The sequence below is a fragment of the Mollisia scopiformis genome (assembly GCF_001500285.1).
Source record: "Mollisia scopiformis unplaced genomic scaffold LY89scaffold_28, whole genome shotgun sequence".
Lineage (NCBI taxonomy): Eukaryota > Fungi > Ascomycota > Leotiomycetes > Helotiales > Mollisiaceae > Mollisia > Mollisia scopiformis.
The window spans coordinates 113,135-133,163 of record NW_017263608.1 but is presented as its reverse complement, the minus strand read 5'-3'; the positions used below and the strand labels follow the sequence as shown (position 1 = coordinate 133,163).

At 47.3% G+C, this 20,029-nt stretch overlaps 6 protein-coding genes across 6 annotated transcripts; 3 read left to right on the top strand and 3 right to left on the bottom strand.

The window, feature by feature from the left end:
- Positions 1-1,525: 1,525 nt before the first annotated feature.
- On the top strand, positions 1,526-4,028 carry LY89DRAFT_273424 (uridine permease-like protein Fui1). The gene is made up of 4 exons (XM_018206384.1): positions 1,526-1,837; positions 1,897-1,986; positions 2,037-2,323; positions 2,376-4,028. The coding sequence occupies exons 1-4, from the start codon at positions 1,664-1,666 to the stop codon at positions 3,526-3,528; spliced, it is 1,704 nt and encodes a 567-aa protein (XP_018063925.1). The 5' UTR covers positions 1,526-1,663; the 3' UTR covers positions 3,529-4,028.
- Positions 4,029-6,127: 2,099 nt separating this feature from the next.
- On the top strand, positions 6,128-7,335 carry LY89DRAFT_724016 (uncharacterized protein; the record flags this gene model as incomplete). The annotated part of the gene is made up of 3 exons (XM_018218861.1): positions 6,128-6,304; positions 6,356-6,924; positions 7,088-7,335. The coding sequence occupies 3 exons, from the start codon at positions 6,128-6,130 to the stop codon at positions 7,179-7,181; spliced, it is 840 nt and encodes a 279-aa protein (XP_018063924.1). The 3' UTR covers positions 7,182-7,335.
- A 761-nt stretch (positions 7,336-8,096) lies between these two features.
- Positions 8,097-9,036, bottom strand: LY89DRAFT_761162 (uncharacterized protein; the record flags this gene model as incomplete). The annotated part of the gene is made up of 1 exon (XM_018221537.1): positions 8,097-9,036. One exon carries the CDS (start codon positions 9,034-9,036, stop codon positions 8,254-8,256), a length of 783 nt encoding a protein of 260 aa, XP_018063923.1. The 3' UTR covers positions 8,097-8,253.
- A 1,302-nt stretch (positions 9,037-10,338) lies between these two features.
- On the top strand, positions 10,339-11,600 carry LY89DRAFT_273293 (NAD(P)-binding protein). Its single transcript, XM_018206383.1, has one exon. The coding sequence runs from the start codon at positions 10,594-10,596 to the stop codon at positions 11,326-11,328; it is 735 nt and encodes a 244-aa protein (XP_018063922.1). The 5' UTR covers positions 10,339-10,593; the 3' UTR covers positions 11,329-11,600.
- A 2,601-nt stretch (positions 11,601-14,201) lies between these two features.
- LY89DRAFT_273244 (uncharacterized protein) lies at positions 14,202-15,570 on the bottom strand. The gene is made up of 3 exons (XM_018206382.1): positions 14,874-15,570; positions 14,663-14,812; positions 14,202-14,606 (listed from the first exon to the last, which is right to left on the bottom strand). The coding sequence occupies exons 1-3, from the start codon at positions 15,362-15,364 to the stop codon at positions 14,330-14,332; spliced, it is 918 nt and encodes a 305-aa protein (XP_018063921.1). The 5' UTR covers positions 15,365-15,570; the 3' UTR covers positions 14,202-14,329.
- Positions 15,571-17,623: 2,053 nt separating this feature from the next.
- On the bottom strand, positions 17,624-20,029 carry LY89DRAFT_272907 (alpha/beta-hydrolase). Its single transcript, XM_018206380.1, has 9 exons — positions 19,623-20,029; positions 19,251-19,572; positions 19,152-19,197; positions 18,988-19,014; positions 18,930-18,940; positions 18,750-18,874; positions 18,536-18,623; positions 18,415-18,489; positions 17,624-18,354 (listed from the first exon to the last, which is right to left on the bottom strand). Exons 1-9 carry the CDS (start codon positions 19,748-19,750, stop codon positions 18,004-18,006), a joined length of 1,173 nt encoding a protein of 390 aa, XP_018063920.1. The 5' UTR covers positions 19,751-20,029; the 3' UTR covers positions 17,624-18,003.

Here is a 20,029-nt window from a genome sequence, read left to right as displayed (position 1 = left end):
CCAGTGCACAGGAATCATTTCCAGCTCCATCAAGTTTATATATGTTGTATATATACCTAAATGTATTATTATATCAATCGAGGTTCGAAGTTGACGAACTTAGCATCAATTTCACGTGCCCCTGATTGGGAGACAAAAGAAATTGGTGCAGTAGTTGTCTTCATACATTTGGCCGGCAGGTATCAGTAATCCCCAGCTTCAACGGACGGCTCGCCATCTTTCGAAGTCCGGATACATATCAGACATTTCGAGACGTTGCACCAACAAATTCATGATCACTCGATGACCCTCAATCTCGATGCATGCTCGTCAGATCTGCTTTTTCTTCACTAAAGTCTCGACACCATTCGCTCTGCAGAATTTCCTCGAACTATAAATTACCTGGAAGGCCCAGATCAGTTTTAAACTTTCAGAGATATCTCCAGTGTCCAGGTGGACGGGAACACATCAATCCTCACAGCGGCGGAAGCGTCAAGTCTCGGCCAGGGTAGCTCTCCGCGATCTTATCTCTGTGGCTGGTAGCTCTCAGGCCACGGAGGATCCCGCTGGATACTTAATTGGGGGCCCAACATCTGAAACAGGAAACTATGGCGTCCAGCCTTTCGGATGCCATGCTGTTTGTCTGCGGTGGGGGAGAAACATGTGAGCGGCCCCTTCCTGAACAAGACAACATTTCCCCGGAGTCCGAGACATTATCATTGCTTTCTCGAGAGCCTCCTCGCTCTCGTTTGCGTTTACCAACAGGCACCTTCACTTGTCCAGAGTATGCAAGTCAGCCCAAACGATGTCTGTACAACCATAAGCGGCCGACCGCATCGTGGTTGAGTACAAATACGGATTATGATTGTTCAATCCGACATCAAGACGTGGGATTTTCGCTGTGAGGTGATGTTACTGCTGGGTCAGCCTATCTCTATCACAGATTGACGTCTCTGGTGTCATGGCGATCACAATGAACGGCCAACCCGAGTCTGGACAGGGAGCTCCGGTCGAGCAAAGGGCCCATGGATAAAAATGGAGCATTGGAAATGCAGATTGCACTCTATCATCAGCAGCCGCATCCAATCAGTACCACGCATCAAAAGTCGCCTCTACCTGCCCACAATTCCTTGCATGTCCTGGATGTCGCTGCCCTGCATGCTGACGCCCTTTCTCCATCTTTCGATATCGCGCGCAGCTATCTCGGACTCCAGAAAAAACATTTCCAATCGCGCTGACTGGTTCCTAGTCCACTTGGTCGGTCGCTACTGTACGGGAGGAAATCCGTCAGTTTTTAGAGCGAAACGACGAACTACTCGCCATCGCGTTCGAGGCCAGGCCCTAGATAACACTGAAGTTTCTCATTCGTTGTACATACCGCCACCGATCAACCCAGCATGCTGCTAGAACTCTTGGTGTATCTTTTCTGTTCTTCCAGAATCATGCTCGTCCCATAGATAAACAGTACCATGCAGTCGGACCGGGCACTAGGAGACAGGCGAAAGACAAGGGCATCGCAGTCTACCGATGGCCTGCCGTACAAGGAGGGGGAGACAAGCTCTTATCTCTTATCCACAAGGTCATATATTGTCGTCCTCCCCTCCCTTGGGTGGTGCATAGCATCCAGCTTCAGCATTCATCTTGAGGATCTGAGGATAGCTTGGCCAGCTGAGGCATCGACATCATGAAGTACATTCCAAGCAGAGAGACGGTCAAGAAGCGATGCACTACGGTCAAGGCATGGGAACTGCCCAAGCAGAAGTCGGCGTTGGCTCCTGAGCATGTATGGACCAATAAGGATATGGATCCTGTCACCATTGAGAATCAGACATGGACAATTTGGACCTGGATGGCTTATGTACGTTTTATTTTCATACTCTTCTTTACGACGTCTAGCAGTACTGATTCCTTGCACAGTGGGCTACCGATACGATCAACTTGGGTACCTGGGAGACGGCCAGTTCCATCCTCAAAGTAGGATTGAGCTGGAGAGAAGCCATCCCCATTGTAAGTCACCCCACTTTTCTCCCGCAACGACCATCAGCTCACATGTCTAGATTGTGGTTGGAACTTCTTGTGTGGCCATTCCCATGGTCCTCAACGGTGCGATTGGTGCCAAACTCCACATCCCATTCTCAGTTGCCATTCGAGCCTCCTTTGGATACTACTTCGCATACTTCGCTATTGTTTCTCGGTCTATTCTTGCTATGTTCTGGTTGGGTATCCAGGGTGCCAGCGGTGCACAATGTCTTACCATTATGGTGAGCGCGATTTGGCCATCCTACGGAAAAATCGGGAATCACTTGCCGGAAAGTGCTGGTATCACGACGCAAGGAATGATCAGGTATGGCTTCTTCGGCAATAATGTTTTCTCAAAATTGCTAATGTTCGTACAGTTACTTCCTTTTCTGGATCATCCAATTGCCTTTGCTGTTGATCCCACCTACGAAGCTTCGCTACTTGTTCGCCGCCAAGTTGATTGCAGCGCCCATCACTGCTCTCGCTACTATGGGATGGTGTGTCCACAAGGCTGGAGGATCAGGACAAATTTTCGCACTCAAGGCCACCGTCTCCGGGAGCACGAAAGCGTATCTCTGGCTCAGCTGCATGTCTTCTGTCACTGGTTCGTGGTCAACACTCGCTTGCAACATCCCCGATTTCTCTCGGTATGCTCGCACCAGCAAGGGACAATACATCCAACTCCCCCTCCTTCCACTCATCTTCACACTCTGCGCAGTCATCGGTATCGTTACCACCTCCGCAACTGGTGTAATTTATGGGACACTATATTGGAATCCTCTCGATATCATCAAGATGTGGCTTGATGATGGTCATGGAGGTCGTGCAGCAGCGTTCTTCGCAGCCACTTCATGGTACATTGCTCAAGTTGGAACAAACATCACCGCAAACTCTATTTCTGCAGCCAATGACCTCACTGTCCTTTTCCCCAAGTATGTCAACATCAAGCGTGGATGCGTTATTGCTGCCATCATCGGTGGTTGGGTTATCGTCCCCTGGAAGATCCTCTCATCAGCTGAGACCTTCCTTTCATTCATGGGCGGATATGCCGTCTTCCTCGCTCCCATTGCCGGTATCCTCTGTGCCGATTACTGGCTCGTCCACAAGCAACACATCGATGTCCCAGCTCTCTACGATCCACATGGCCGCTACTCCTACTTCCACGGCTGGAACTGGCGCGCACTCATCACGATGCTCATCTCCGTCTGCCCCAACCTACCCGGTCTCGCCCACAGCATCAACAGCAACGCTTCCATCACGGCAGGTGCCCAGAACCTCTACACCTTCGACTGGCTGTTCGGCTTCACGACCAGTATCTTCTTGTACACAGTTCTCAGCTACCTTTCACCCCATCAGACTAGCCAGATCCCAACTACGATCTACGGCCACGATTTGGATGGACCGGAGCCCGGGAGCTCGGATATCGAGAGTACGGGCGTGAGATACGAGAAGGATTTCGGGAATGTTGATGCAGTTGATTTGCACCATTCTCATCACGACGAAAAGCACATGGCCAGCGTGGCCATTTAATTAGACTTAGATCTGGGATTGGTATATGGGATGATATAAAGGATTGTTTTGTACATTGCTTAATTGGTGGGGATACCCGTTCTGTCGTTTTAAGGGCTAGATTTTATGGTTGTATGAATGATGATAAATTTACACACCTTGACAAGGTTTGAATATGAGCATGCTCTTCAATGCCACAACTTTTCACAGAGCACAAACTTTCTGTACATCATCGCAACCCAATCTCAAGGAAGCTTGACACACACCGACCGATCTTTTGCTCGAACTTTATTTGCATCTGAACTCAAAACTTCAGGAAGCGGTCTGAAAAGACAAATTTAAGGTTTATTACTAATCGGGGGGTAGAAAGCATATGTATGTCGAGCTTGAAGAGAATGCATGCATGAACCAGGAATGAGAAAATGACTGCAGGTGGGCAGCGAGTCGTGAGAGCACGTGATACGGGACTTTGAGATGATGGGGAGGGACTTGGTAATAGGTAGTTGTAGGTTGACTTCAGCTGAAGCTCAAGAAAGATCTTTGTGGAGAGCGTCTGAAAGGGTAGTGCGCTTGTGAACGAGGTAGGTACCTAGGTACTTCGGGTGTGGAGATCTTTGGTCACGTGGAGAGTGTGGTGGTTGGATCTCAGGCCGTGAAAGTGCATCGCGAAATCTGGTCGCTAGGAGAGAGCTGACTTGCATAGCTAGGTGTGTTGTTCCTTGTCTTGAAGATCTGAATAGAATGTGAGACTGGATAAGGTTTGGCTTGGATGTTTGATTGCAGCTGGGAGATGCATGGTTGTCCAGGAGAAGGCGTTTTGTGGTGTTTATCACGGACCATCTTGACTTTTTGATTCTCTGACGTATCATCGAGTCTTACTAGCTCTAAGATTTTGTTAAGAGCGGGATGAGATAGAGAGGCTAGTCATTTTCACTCTGAAGTAGGCCAAGTGAACTTGGAAGTTCTAGCAACAGTTCATTAGATGATAGTTGAGTATACGCTTGATAGCACTTCTAACTTGACAACAACAAGAGTTGAAAATACTACCCAACGAAACTTATAAATCTACCTTTCTTCATCAAGAGAATATCCCCAGGCTGTTCTCGGGATACCGTGTAGCGGGAACGGTCGCCAAGAGGTACGGAGTGTTTTGGTGACCTTTTTTTGGGAGGCCGAGAGGTGTTTATATAGACTGTTCAGTCGAACAAATGCCTGAACAAGGTGAATGGAAAGGATAGTGGACAGGATATACAGCTTCAAAGTGAATGAGAGATGGGAAGGTGATGAATTCAAGCAGAGCACGTGAAACGCGAGAATATAGATTTCGAAGGTGGCCATTTGGAAAGTGGATCGGGCTTTGGGCTTTGGGCCATACAGATGAAATATAAGAATTAAATAAAGCGTCGGCTTTGAGGCTGGACAGTCATAGTGATCCTTCTAGACTTGATTCATTGCCCTATCGGTCGAAAAACAACATCTTAAGTGACGACGATGACTATAATATTGGAGTAGAAGACGGGTGAAAAGAAGAATAACGTACTAAAAAGGAAATGGCTCTATGCACCTCTCACCTTCAAACTCGCTTTCTTTCTCACCTGCACTTGTCCTAAGCTACTTACTATTTCAAGCTGCGCCTACGTAGGTAGGTAGCTCAGCCTCGTCTCGCCAAATCCCACACATAGATCTAAATAAGCAATTCCCTGCCATCCAATCCGGTTGGGCCGTGGGCCCCTAGCATGACCGGGTTGGTGTCCCCTCCCCAGTAAAATCGCCATATCGCCTCGACGCCACCCCTAACACGCCATTTCGAATTCGGACAATGCTTCGCGCTTGGGCGGCTGGGCACACAGAGAAATCTGTGTGCCCAGACGTTTTGTCTTTTTTGCTAATTTGTTCTTTCCTCTTTGCAATAAGCGTAGGTAGATATGTGTGCTCTCGTAATATATCAATTTTTTTCGTTCATATTTATTTTTATAGGAAAGGGTCAAGCGAGGATGTTCAGCGACGAATATTTTATAGTAATTGAGCTTTGATTGAAAATGAAGAGGAAATCACACTGTCTTTATTATTGAAATCTTCTTCCAATGCAAAGGCATTATGCTCATTGAACGCTTTGCAAATACTATGATGATGTAGGTACTCAGGGGAACTACGGGTGGGGCGACCTCGGCTACTTTAAGCGAACGGGCAAAAAGGGAAGAAATGATGCTTTTGGATTAGCTTCAAGCTACCTTAGCATAACCACATCTAAAGGTCTTTAAACATCTCTTCTCTTCCAGGAGTCCAGCTCTTGAATCCTCAGATTTCGCTATTTTCTTCACTTTTTTGAAATCCTCAACAAAATGTCCGCGAACAGCGCGAATCGCGCTGAAATCGCTTCCATTGTGAAAGTTCAAAAATGCCGAGGTTTTTGAGCAAATTAGTCCAATGACACAACGATGTCGATCTTTCAAGCCGCATTCGTTCAAAACAATGTCGCCGATGCTCGAGCTATGCATTTGCGGGGTTTTAGAGCCTCGAGATTTTGAGCCTTAGCTCATAAGCTTATTTTCTATAAATGTTCTTGGATCTCTTCTTGTCCAGCTGAAGTAGGACAGTTCAAATTTCAACAACTCCCAAGATGCAGTCGAATAACAGCTTTCGTTTGGCTGCGGCCACAACTCTTCTCGCAGCTTGTGGTCTTGTATCTGCCCAGATTCCTGTGGTGACCATGTTCCCTGTCACTACTCAAACATCATTTCCTTCCCCACAGTGCACAGGAACCTCTTCAACTGAATCTTTCACAGTGAACTACAATGTACGTCCTCAAGTTGAAGAAAAACATGAATAGTTCGCTGATAATTAGAAGTTCGAGAGTGTGGAACGTGGAGACCCCATCATTGCAACAACTGAGATTGCCGAATACAACCTCCTAAACTTCAAGTCCATCAACTTTGTCGACACAGACACCGACTTCGACGGCAACCACTTGGGACTCGCACCTCACACCTACCCCTACGTCGCCACATTCTCTCCCGGCACCGAAATAATCGACGACCTCCTCTCACCAAACATTTCCATGATCACCGCCAGCTATATCGAATCCACCCTGACTTCCTTCACACCCAAATCATTTTGGTACGGCTGTGTATACCCATTCCCGTACACAGCAGGTTCTCTCCCAGTAGACTGTAACATCACTGCGACAGGATTCGACAAAAGCGGAAATCTTGTCGCCAAGCAATCTTTCGAGTTTTCGGGCAATGGAAGTATCATCCAGGATCAGAATTATGGCACATTTCAAGGCTTCAGCCAGGTTTATTCTGTTGCGTTTGGTGTTTCTCCCATTATCGCTGCAGCGTTGGTTGATAATATTATTGCGACGCTTTACCAGGAGGAGTGCGCGCCGTATTATACGGGGAGTTATGGTAATGGTACGTAAGTGTGGGGAAGTTGTGATGGGGGCTTCTTCAAGGCAGATCATATGGCATGTGTTGGAAGGATGGAGTGAGTGGCGTGATACATTCATAACATCTATTCTCTTGGATTTAGCTGCAATCCATCCTCCCATCTCTAACTTCTCTGGAAACTCTTTGTTTAGATCCTCTTCATGGATTTACACGTCAGGTCTGTCAGGCCATGCACGCTACCCTTCTCTTCTCCATTCTATCACAACATTCCAAACACCAACGTGAGCAAGAGAGTTTCATAAATCCAACTCAGCCAGCCTTGTTTCCTCCCCTTATTCAAGGCACGAAGCTTTTCCGCAAGTCCCTCACTAGGCATGAATATAATTCCGTTGAGATACACAAAATTCCTCTCAGCCTCCGGATCGATCTCCAATCTCAGCGGATGCGTTCCATGCTCAACTTTCTCTCGCAGTTCAAGTGGAAACACGTTGGCTATCTGTCCATATCTCTTGACGTGATGAAGGCAGAATATGCGTGCTTCATGATCAAGCGCTCGTCCTGCTTTCATGTCGGGTAGAGTAATCAATTCGATGTTCGTGTCTGCCGTCCCCGAGTCTGCTGCGGTTGATTTGGCGGCTGGAGCACCAGAATCGAGTTTGTGTTCCTTAGCTCTGCCTAAGCCTTTTCCGCCATGTGTCCAATTCGCGTGTCTGGGTGTGAAGTTTCTTTTCCATTGTTTGGGTAGTGGTGGGGTTCGTAGAGATCTGATTGGTGGACTTGAGGAGTTTTTGAGGATATGGGACGAGGTAGGTCGTGATAGTCAGAAGAGAGATGCAGAAATCATTGTTGACACGATGCAAGAAGATTTATATGATTGAGAAAGATAAGGAGATCTAGCAGAATCTTTTGACCGCGTCGTCGACGGATTGGTGGCGTTTTGATTGGCCAGTCAGAGCGAAGCCATGAAGCGAAGGGAGACCTGTCATGTTGACAACTTTCATGTATCTTAATCACAAATTGAAAAGACGAGTGTGAAAGGCTTTGTTAGGGATCTTTTTTAGCCCAAAGCACGCTTACCCAGCGTCGGCCTCACTCCTTGCATATAGCTCACAAACTTCAAGCATACTTATGATCAACACAGCTGTCTCGGAACGTCACATCGCTGTCATGTATCAAGAATCAAAAGCACACGTAAGCTTGGCTTCTTAAGTTGCTTTCCATAGATGCAAACTCTCAAGACTAGGTAAAGGTCACACCTTCCACCAATTTATACCCAAGTTGATCAGAAAGGAGACCAAGAAGCATCCAAACCCCAACTCCTCGATTGCTTCTGTGTTGTAGAAGTGATCCAAAGCCCTCATCTCATCATATCTTTCAGCGCCCCTCTGTTTCTCTTCGCAACCGCAAAGTTCACCCAATACTCCTCCCAAGCCTTAACGCTTCCATGCCGAGGGTTGCCCAAATCTCCGTGGATCGCCTCCAGTGCCAACTCGGTCCAATCATCTCCAAGACTGTAAGGAGAAGGCAAAAAGGCTGGAACCATCACATACTCAGATAATCTGTTGTCGGGACTTGGCAATTCGAAATGGGAAAGGTAGAAATCTCGCAGACGACTCTTGAGGTGCGCAAGTGGCGAGCTTCTTGCGGCTGGCGTTCTCCAGTTTTCAGGCTCTTCAACGAAAACCCATTTGTTGAGAAACCGAGCCTCGTGTGTATGACCAGTGACTTCGTCATGGAAGGTCCATTCACGATAGTTCCTCATGAGTGTTCCGTAGTATAAATAGTCTAAGATGGAACTTGAGCCACATTCGTAACATGTGTAACGACCACCTGCCTCGTGACCGCAGAGGCGGATACTAAGAGGGATTGGAAAACAAACTTGATTCGAACATTTGACATAGTTCCAAAGTTTGCTGCACGTCAATCCAAGACATATCGTACCCTCCTCGCCGATTAGCTTGAAGATCATGTACAGGACGTCGTATGGAAGGAGATGGATGGTGTTCTTGGGTTGATGTTGAACAAGCGCATCTCGAAATGACTTGGAAAACACTATCAAAGGCTGGGCAGACATATTTGTTACTGCTGTTGCGTTTTGGGGTCGTTTTGGGTTGAGGTTGTGACGTTTTGTTGGATTCATGTTGTAGTGTTGTGGTTGTAAAATGTCGGAGATATCTGAAAATAGAAGAGGATGGTTCTTTATATAACCATTACTCCAATGCGAATTGGCGCTATATTACTAGTGGACCACAAGTCTTTTCCATTGACCCCGAATAGGCATTCTGACGCCATCGTGATAAGGTTTTGAGAGCCTACAATTGTAGAAGATAATCTCCGCCATGTCTGTGGTGTATTTCTCTGTCTTCTCACTTCCTCCAACTTTCTCCCCACCAGAAAAGCATAAACGAGAACCTTTACTTGCACTTATATAACAAGCAATAGCTATCCGTAGATGAAGTCTCCTGGACGAAACTGCTTGTCTCAAGTTCTAGAGGGCTTTCAACACCTTTTTATCACTTCCTCAGGTTCTAAAATAGTAACATGTTTGTGAGCGGAGATGATGATATCAACTTGCTTTCCTGTTCTCAAAAGGCTGCCTCTGCTGATAGCAGCACACATGCCTATTCTTAGAATCTGTTTGTTTATGCCAAGCACCTGAGTGAAATTAAAAATCGTGTCCACTTAATAAAATCTGGCATCGATACACACAATGGCAAATGATGAGGGAAAATCATTGCTAAGTTTATCCGGTAGAGACCGACTCGGGTTTAGCATGATCTTACCTTTGTACGATGCGCTACCAAGTGCATGACTTTTATCTCCCGTGCTTGCACACAATATAAACTTTTGGAACGGTCATCCTCACCCAAGCTAAGTGCTCTTCAGGATTATTTTTGACTACTCATCGAGTAATTCGGTCCAGTTCCCTATAGTGATGAGACATGGCGTCAAGGATATCCATGTCCAGGTCCAGGAATACCTTGCTTGAGTGTAGACCGCGGTGTGTCGGCATTCGGAATCTTTTTGGAGAACGACTCTAGTATCTAGCAATGTAAAGTATTTAAGCTACGCCCCATGGAAGTACTTTTACGCAACCTTTTATTTCTCAATTTGACTTTTTCTTTACAAGATTCGCTAAAACCCTATCCAAGGTGGAGATTTAAGTCGAGTATATAAAGCCTTTGAAAAGTGACTAAAGTTTCTACGAATACTACTCTGCGTCATGTTCTATCTTGTCGGATTTCAGCCTTCATTTCGATAGTGCTCTGCTTGTTTCCTTGCTTCAGAACTTCTGCAGGGATGAAAATGGTATTAGTCATGATTCGGAGCGGCGATAATATTACCCGTACTATTAGCGTAGGTTGCATTACCTAACAATCCGGAGCGGCGACAATGTTGGCCGTGATATTTGTCATTAATAAGCAAAGCAGCCTCATAGATAGGACATCTTTGGTTTCACGGCTCTTTACAAATTGGTGATTGATAATAGTATCCATTCAGCATAACGCCCATTTGCAAGTCTAGATTTGTCATAACGGAGAAAGAGTTGTCCGCAAGCCTTTCTGGTAACTCTCAACAGCTATTAAAGTCATGTATCTCTGCAAGATTTTAGAGGGAAGTAAGATCTTACATCTCTACTTGTCCTCCGAAAAGCATATTCTTAACTTCCATACAACTCCAACAAAGGATACACAACATGTCTCGACTAAGTGGAAAGACAGCCGTGATCACCGGCGGAGCAACAGGCATCGGTCTCGCAGCAGCAAAGCGCTTCATCTCGGAAGGCGCCTTCGTCTACATCTATGGCCGCCGTCAAGACGCCCTCGACGCAGCTTTAGCCGACCTGGGGCCCAACGCCCGCGCTGTGAAGGGCTCCGTCTCAGACCTAGCTGACCTCGATCGCCTCTACGCAGCAGTAAAAGCCGAGCGCGGAACCCTCGACATCGTCTTCTCCAATGCCGGAGCGGGCAGCCAGCTGAAGCTCGGCGACATCACCGTTGAGCACTGTGATGAAATCCTCGACACCAACGTCAAGGGTGCCGTCTTCACGGTGCAAAAGGCGCTGCCGCTCATGGGCCCCGGTGGCTCCATTATCTTGACCGGATCCAGCGCGGGCACCACGGGTGCACCCGCATTCAGCTTGTATGGCGCGAGTAAGGCGGCGGTACGTAACCTCGCAAAGACCTGGGCCGAGGACTTGAAGGGTACTGGTATCCGGGTCAATGTGCTGTCGCCTGGGCCGACGGCGACAGAACTCGCGAAGGGGGCACTGGGCGAGGAGGGGATGAAAGCCTTTGCTGCGGGTAATCCGCTCCAGCGTATGGCTGAGCCGTCGGAGATTGGGGCGGTAGCGGCTTTTCTTGCGTCGTCGGATAGTAGTTTCATGACTGCTAGTGAGGTTGCTGTTGATGGTGGCCTTGCGCAAATTTGATGCAGAGGCACTTGCCAGACGGAAGATGGATCGTTGGAGAGGTTGGAGAAAAGACAGCACAGATAGTTGGAGAGGAAATAGGAAAGTTGACAGAAGAGAAATCAATCATTTTGGAGGTATCTGATATCCAAAACAAGAAAGTATCAAATTGTACAAACTTAAGCTCCTCTCCTCCCTTCTTTACTCCTCCGCCTGAAGATGATTAGTCTATTCAGAACTGAAAAGAGCGTCCGAATCTTAATAGTATATTATATCATGCATATACAAGTCTCAAGCTTCGGGCTCAGATTCTTTGGCCTTCTGAAGACCAACCAATACTTGGCGAAAAATCATCGTGGAAGAGGGCCATAGACATTTTCACCGTACCATGAATAGTCTTCCGATCTTTCCATCACGGCATACAAGCTCATTGAGATAGTGATTCGGATTCTTTGCTCTTCTAGGAAGTCTATGGCGCCTTGAAGCTCTCACGTCTCGTAAACGTCTCTTCTTTCAGACTACAATATCAGAACAGGAAGTTAGTTGTTGCTAACCCCGTGGAGTGTATGTATTTGATAGGTTGCGCACTTTTCTCACTGCTCTCTCGATCGTGGGACCCCCATATGAAGACTTTTCGACGCGCCACTGATCTCAAAAGACGAATCTGGACTCCAAAAACAGGCTTCACTTACGAATATCTCGGCCTACGAAACATATTTTCCTGTCTTGATCTTGCAAGCTGAAGAGAAATGCGGAGGGAAAATTGTTGCAAATTTTGTCTTCCATTATGTGCCAGCTAGTCTGAGACATGGCGTCAACGCAAGAGCTACCACATTTGTTATACCCTGATCTTCAGTACAGGTACAATATGATAACAAAGCTAGGCTCATAGCCGGAAGAGAGGTTGAAGCAACAGACCGCCTGAACTCATACTGGAATTGGGACAAGTACAGCTCCTTCAAACTCCTCTCACTTCTTCTTAGACCCCGAATCTTCATCCTTCTCCTCTCCTTTACAACCATCCTTCAAATCTTTCGTCGTGGGCATCCACAGCGCACGTTTGGCGTCATTCTGCGGTCCTTGCACTTTAGGTAACAAGTTCTCCGCCGCTCTCATAAATCGTCTTTGCTATTAAAAGAATCAGCTCACATTTCAAGACTTCCGAGGAAATGAAACAAACCTCTGCAATCCATCTGTGAAGAGGACTAAGTTTCAACTTATGCAGCACAACATCCTTCCAATCCAATATACCAATATGATCGCTAGCTTGCAATTCCCTCTCCAACAACTCCCGCTCCCCTCTCTCAACCTGTCTCTTCCGATAACCAATCATCTCCGCCGGATCATAGCCCGCATTCATCATGATTATCATACTAGTATACGTTGCCTCATTCTCCTGCCGGGTCTTCAACCACGTATTATGGAACAGAACCAGCATTCCATAATAGATGAGATACGGAACAGCAACCGGTCTAACGACCCTAGAGTTCCATGCTACTCCACCGAAGAGGATGGCAGGGATACTAGCGAAGCAGCAGAACACGAAGCTATTCAACGTCTCGCAGTCGTGGAACATCGCTTTGCGGACGATGCGAGGTGTGAGCAAGGCGGGGAGACCGGGACTGCCGAGGTGTGGGAGAGTGGTTTCTAGCTCGCCGTAATAGACGATGATGGATGTGGGGTGGCAGTTGAATTTACTCTCCATGAAATCTAGAATCTCTATTAGAAGATTTCCCAACACCTCTCTCCTTATGCGGAGAAAGACTTACCATTATGATCCACCAAATGCAAATCAGCCCCCATCACCGGCTCCGCAGCTGACGCTCTCACTAAGTGCTCGTACACTGCGTTCATGTCCCGATAAATCTCAGCCAGACCAAATTTTCCAGGCACCGGATTCGGGTCCCCGAAAATGCCGTAGAAATGCTCAAAGTCATAGACACCCACTAGATCCAACGTCTTCTGGATTTTGGCTCTGATGTAGTTGTCAATGTCCTCGTCGTTTAGGATGCAGAGTTGCATGCGCGCCAAGGCATAAGTGGGCTCTCTGTATTGGTAGAAGGACCAGAAGAGACAGAGTGTTAAGACAGAGGCAGTGTAGGTTGTCCATCGGAGCCAGAGCGGTTCGTCTCGCCATTTTCCTACTGGCCGTGTTTGAATTTGTGGCCCGTCGTGTTGGAAATATACAGGCACCTTCTGGATTTGTGATCGCGGAAGGTGGTTGTATTGACGCGGTTGCGAGTCGAAGTTCGAGACTTGACGATTGCGCGCAAGAGCGCCTTCGTCGGGACGAGCGGGGTGAGTCAGAGCTGTTCTCAGTTTGGGGATACCGCGATTTGAGGCATGTAGCCTCGTAAGTCGAGGAAACATGTTGGGGCTGGGAGTCGCGTTGCGATGGGGTGGTGCGCGGTGGAAGTTTCGAGTTGGGAGGAATCGAGAACACAAGTGAAAGGTCAGTTTGTTGACGACCGAGCTAATTTTCATGAACTTTGGCAGCTTTGGCTAGTACGCTACAGGCTAGCAGTATCCCCTGAACTATCTCTTTGATTATGGACAATCTTTACTGTGTTTTATCCTGCTATAATTCGCTTCTACCTCGATCTTTCTCGAGTTTCTTTCCCAAGCCAGCAGACTTGTATGACCACCCCGAAATTGGGATATAAGGTAATATTATTCCAGAGCCTGCAAAAACCAACATAAGTGAGACAGCAAACATTTCTAAGCCGAGGGAGTTTACGTCGTACTTCAATCTTTTTAAATCCCTTTGCTCCCGTAAATTTTTTATCACAATTCGGACTTAGCTTCCTTATATTATCTTAGAAACATTAGTACAATGCTATTATATTGTAAGCTTCACAGTACTCGCCACGATCACTTGTAGATTTATCATTTATAAAGTCGGTTCCAATATTCTCCATTGCTCCTCTAGTCTCGAATTTGGACTTTCTCAACGGTACCGAGACCGCAAGAACTCTACATGAATACTCTCTCCATCCAACATATGCTACTCCCCATGTCTATCTTAAAAGTCAATCAGCCATTCTTCATCCTTCTCCAAGACCGACCCCATCTTCGATAAATCGGCTTCCTCGAGTCCGGCAGGAAGAGGTACTTCGCATGCATCTGGAGTCTCTGGTTCGGATGTCTCGGGAGTTGCTGCCTCAGGTCCATCAACAACTGTAGCTTCCATCTCCGGGGTCTTGTCCTTGTTCATCCCTTCTTCCGACATCAGATTGTATAAGAGAACTAATCGCCATCCTGATGTAATCGATTTGACTTCGGGCGTAACATCCGAGATCCTATTTCAAGGTGACTTATTAGCATACTTCCAAAAGTATGACAAGTGACAGCTTACCAGGCAACACAGAGCAAGTTAGTGTGCGATTTTGTCGAAGTCTCCAATAAACTCGTCTCGCCATCATGAACCGCATGAATGTCCCCGCCCGTATACGTACAGGGCAAGATGATGGACATCGTACCTACGACTCCGGCCAAAGGCTTGGTCCTGTATACTATCAGCCACTTGATCGTTGTGATGAGACAAAATGAACCATGGAGTAACTTACTTCTTGGGTGCAGTGGGTCTCCTGCTCTTCTCGGAGATTTGCAACTTCAGAAGCTCAGCTCTAACACCATTGGAGCCAAACCCAAGCCGGACACCCGCCTCCTTCGCTAAATCCTGCACAAACGAGATCCACGCCGCATTGGTGACCTGGACCTTGTCGGTCGAGAGCTCCCAACACAGCGGTGTTCGATTGTCCAGAATCCTCATCTGCCCGTTTAGGGCCGCCAATCTGATCTTCTTGCCATCTTCGGATGATGGCGGGACTCCAACCAGACCTCGCTTGTCCAGAGTAATGCCAGGGTTTGGGAAGTCTCGAATGACGAGAATGGTGATGAAAGAGGACTCGGACTTTGTGATTGTCAAGTTCTCTGAGACTTCGGCGGCCGTTAAGGGTGGCTCAATGCCCCTCTTCAGCGGCATCAAGGTGGAGTACTGTTCTTGGACCGTACCCTCGTCCAAGAGATGTTGAGGCGAGGTGAAGAGGTCATCCATCTTGCAAGAATGTCCCGAGAAGTGTGAGGCGTTATCGGAAGAGGAAAGTCTGAAGTTGTGAAGTGAAGTCTGCGGTTCGAGATCATTCAGTCAGAAATGTAAAGGGAACCAATGTCTGAAGAAGTCTGAGGCGATATCGGAAGGGAAAAGCGTGAAACTGCGAAGTAAAACTTACTGTTCGAGATTGTATGGTTCTGATCAAAGTGAAGACAGCGGCTCGAGATTGATCAGATCGGAGGTGTAAAGGGTAACGGCAATGTTTTGAGAAGTATGAGGCGTTATCGGCAGTGAAAAGTCTAAGACCACGAAGTGAAGGTTGCGGCTCGAGATTGTTCAGCTGAGGTCTGGCTGCTGTTCGAGATTGTTCAGATCGGAGGTGTAAAGGGTATGAGAGAGAAACACAAGTACAAGCTCTAGGATCGGGATACTGTCAAGACCTGAAGCTCACAAAGCTTTCCGATCTCAGGTTGTGGATGTTGTCTTGGAAGAGAAAGAATACGAGTGAGAGTCAGAAGTCGCATGTTTAAATAAACAAGAAAATCGGTGAAGCCTTGGACGCGTAGTGAGAGCAACAGTTAGCTCCGGTCTCTCGGCCTCCGCCCCCTATCTCGCAAGCGGCCGCCTTGCCCTAACCTCTACACCTCTAGCTACTTTACAAGCCATTGACTGTATTGAAACTTTCGAGAAGGATACTTGGTACTTGAAATCCTCTTATCAGCTCTTCATTATCTCAACTCCCTCAAGAACACTTCAACTCCCAACTTCTATGTCTACCCTACAAATCATCTGTTAGTCCTTCTCAAGTCTCCCTATTTACTTCCAGCCTGCATATAACCCTCGAATCTTTATTAAACGCTCCATTACCATCTCATAGGTCTCAAACAACCAGGTCTATCTCTCCAACTCCAGCCGTAGTCTCACCTAATCAACGAAACAGATCCTTATTGCACCAACTATTCGACTCTTGGAATCGAAGGTTAAGCCCTTTCCCTGGGAATAGAACAACCGGAAAGCACCCAAAATAAGAGCTAGGAAGGTGAAAAGAGCGTCTGGAAAAGCGCAATGGAAGGAGCAAATTGGCTTGGTCAAGACACCCTTAAGGGGCATCTCCTAGCAAGAATCAACTGAATTATCGGCAAGGGCTACGCTTGAACACAATAAGGATATACTATTGAATCAACAAAACAGAGCTTGCAAGAAGGATTCTGGCCGCTGACACATAGGAACGACATCCGCGTCTAAAACACTAAAAGCTGGATGGATCAAACTCCTTATTCTGGAAAGAATTAGAATGGAACGATTTACACCCTGGAAGTCCCCAAAAGCCCTCGAAATAGTACCAAGAGCAATTGGCTGGATGGAAGATCAGAGTGAGTGATCTACTCACCTCCTCAACCTCCTCCTCCCCCAGCCCGGCCTCTCGCAACTTCTTCAACAAAACAGCCGCCTTCTGCTTCTAATACTCCACCATCGACTCCATACTTTCCTCCACACCCTCCCTCTTCAGCGCCGTATACTCATCTCTCAGCTCCCCATCCTCCAACAACACCCCCTGAACGTCCAAATAGTTCCTAAAAGCCGTACAGCCTTCGAACACCACATACACGTTCCTCCTTATCTCCTACTCTGCACATCGTCTCGAGTTCTGTCTCGCGGCCGGTTGGCGAAACGCCCAACATATTGGGATCTGGGACTCGCCAATCAGAATGTAGCCAGAGGAGGACAAAGCGGTGGTGATGGGCAGGAGTTGGGATGGAGGGATAATGGTATCGATGTCGAGGAAAGGTTTGGATGCTAGGGAAAGGATGGAGGGGCTCCCTATGTGCTTAATAGGGACTAAGGAGCTGCCTCGGAGAGTTTGAAGAAGATAATTGCGCATTTGGGCGAATTCGAGGGTTCAGGCTGGATTGTGTTCTTCGAGGAGGACGGAGATTCATTGTGGGTTTGAGAAAGGACATTTGAGCTGTTTGGTATACTCGAGAAGTTTCGCTCCTGCATACTAGGGAAGTTGTTGACTGGTTCAGTTTAATGATGCTAAGCAGGTATTGCGTGTTCGTACAACGGTCTAAGTGGTTGAGTTTTGGAAAGAGGATATAGGTAAGTTCTGACTGTTTGGGTCATCGTCGCTGCTCTCTTGCTAACAGAGCGGTTCTTGCCTTAGAAACTTTACCACTTACGTCCAATCGGACAGCGAGTTCAAGAAGGAAACAACAGAACAATCAGGGATAGGCAAGATACATCAAAAACTATGCTCGGAATACTAGGATACGATAATTGCGCTTTACCAAACCAACCTACAAGACTCAAGCCTCCCTCAATCTTACCCACTGTTCCTCCTTCCGAATCTCCTATGAACACCGAGTCAAGTACAGCCTTCGGAAAAGTCGAATTTTGGAAGGATAATATGAAATTTTGCCGCCTGGGTTGTCGCACTTACTCTAAATCCTGTTGCAAAGGGCCAGAGCCTCGTCGAATCATTTACAACTCACCTCGAAGGGTACAACATATTGAAGAAAGGAACAAGAAGTTCAGCAAGAAAAGTGAAGAGAAGATACCTCGAAAACTATGCATAAAAATACCACGTAACGAAAGCAGACAATTACGTCTTACCACCCCAACTCACCATCCACAACCCCTCCTCAAATCTTCCCCACCGGTCCCTCCTCCCCAAACATCTCCCACAAACATCCCACCAAATCCTCCGGCCTCTCCCACGCCGCAAAATGCCCACCTTTCTCAAACCTCTTCCTATGCACAATCGGCCCCATCGTCCCCCACCAGCTCTCCGGCGAGTTGATCATCTCCTTCGGAAACGCAGCTACACCCAGCGGGAGGTCGATATATTGCTGAAAAGCGGAGAAGTTGAGGACCGGGTCGTGCATTGCTTCGTAGTAGGTGTAGATCCCGGCGTAGGGACCCGCGGTGGAGAAGTAGTAGATGGAGATCCAGGTTAGGATTTGCTCGGGTGTCCAGGGGTAGGAATCTGTCCACTTGGGAAAGGGTGAGTTTTGGAGTAGGGTGTTGAGGGGTGGGGGGAGAAGAGGACTTACTGTGTGGAGTTTCTCATAGATCCAGGCGAGAAGACCAACTGGTGAGTCTTGGAGGGAGAAGGCGAGGGTAGCGGGCTGGGAGATGTAAGTTTTGTGCTAGATCTCTTAGGTGGAGACTTGCCTTCGATCCTTGGATGGCGAGATACCCGCTCCCTTCTGCTCGGAAGGCTTGCTGCGTTGCCATTCCTTCCTTTTCGTCCTCGGAGTATCTGGTAATTGGGGATTGAGGTTAATTGCTACTACTCTTGAAATTTTACAGAGAGCCATCTATGGAGTAATTTACTCCTTCTCTAGGAGGGAATATATCTTGAAGACTGAACCCTCAGATTACTTACTCTGGCTTCGGATTCTCGGCTGTCCAAACTGGCTCAGCGGCACTGATCATATTGATGTGATTTGCTTTGCAATGGTCCGGATACTTCAACCCAATCGTTCTAGTGACGAAAGCACCCCAATCTCCCTGAATTATAGTCAGTATCCTGCCAACCATCACTACCGCTAGCGAAGCCACCTACTCCTTGAGTCACTAGATGCTGTCAGTAGTACTTTGGAAAAACTTGAAGGGAAATATACCATAACGATCGTAACCCAAATTCAACACTCCAGGAAGTTAGTACTTGCTTTCATAAAAGATTTAAGAACCGAATCTTCGGCAATGGGATGAAACCTGTTCGGGAGCCCAAACATGGCTTGAGTGAAGGAAGCGAGGAGAAGGAAAAAAGAAAGGGCATGGTTACTAAGCTTGTGCAAAGCCTCCGCATGTTGTCCAATTCCCCACCCTTTCTACCAACCGTTAGCCCCCTCATTCCTCCAATTCCTTTTCCATTTACTCTCACCTCAGTAACCCTTCCCGAGAACCCATAATTCGCCATACTCGGCGCAACAACATGAAAAGCCCTCTTCCCCTCCCCCTCCCCTTTCTTGAGCAACGGCAACATCTTCGTCACCTCAATAAAACTACCCGGCCAACCATGCACGAACAGCAGCGGGATCGCATTTGGATCTTCACTCTTCTGGTGGACGAAATGGATATCGACGGGTTTGAAACCTTGGACTGTTATTGGGGTGATGAAGTGGGAGAGCTCGTTGAGTTTTGCTTCAGTGGTGCGCCAGGAGAAGGTTTCGAGCCAGTATTTGGTTAGGGATTTGATTTCTGATCTGGAGGGAGTGAGTTGTAGTTTTTCAAAAGGAGGGGAGGGAGAATTTACAGGGAGGCTCCGTAGGTCCATCCTGCGCCTTCGAGTTCTTCTGGGAAGTCGACTAATTCGAGCTTTTGCTTGAGTTTTGCTAGACACTTCTCGTCGACGTTGATCTTGTAGGGCGTTATTTGAGACATGACTGTTGAATTGGAGTTTGGAAAGATGGGATGTGGAAGGTGATGAAATGAATAGTGAGGTAAATATAAAGTTTAGAAGCTAGCACGTCCGGATCCTGATGTCAGATAGACTAACGTGAAACACGAGCAACGATTGTTCCTGTATTCGCCTGTGAGTAAGAAATAGGTGGAGCAGAAGTGTTCACTCTTATGACTGATAGGAACATCTTGCGAGAGCGAGGGGTAGTGTAGTGGCGGAGTAAGGCGGGGTCAATATTACCAATTATTTCCGTGAGAGAG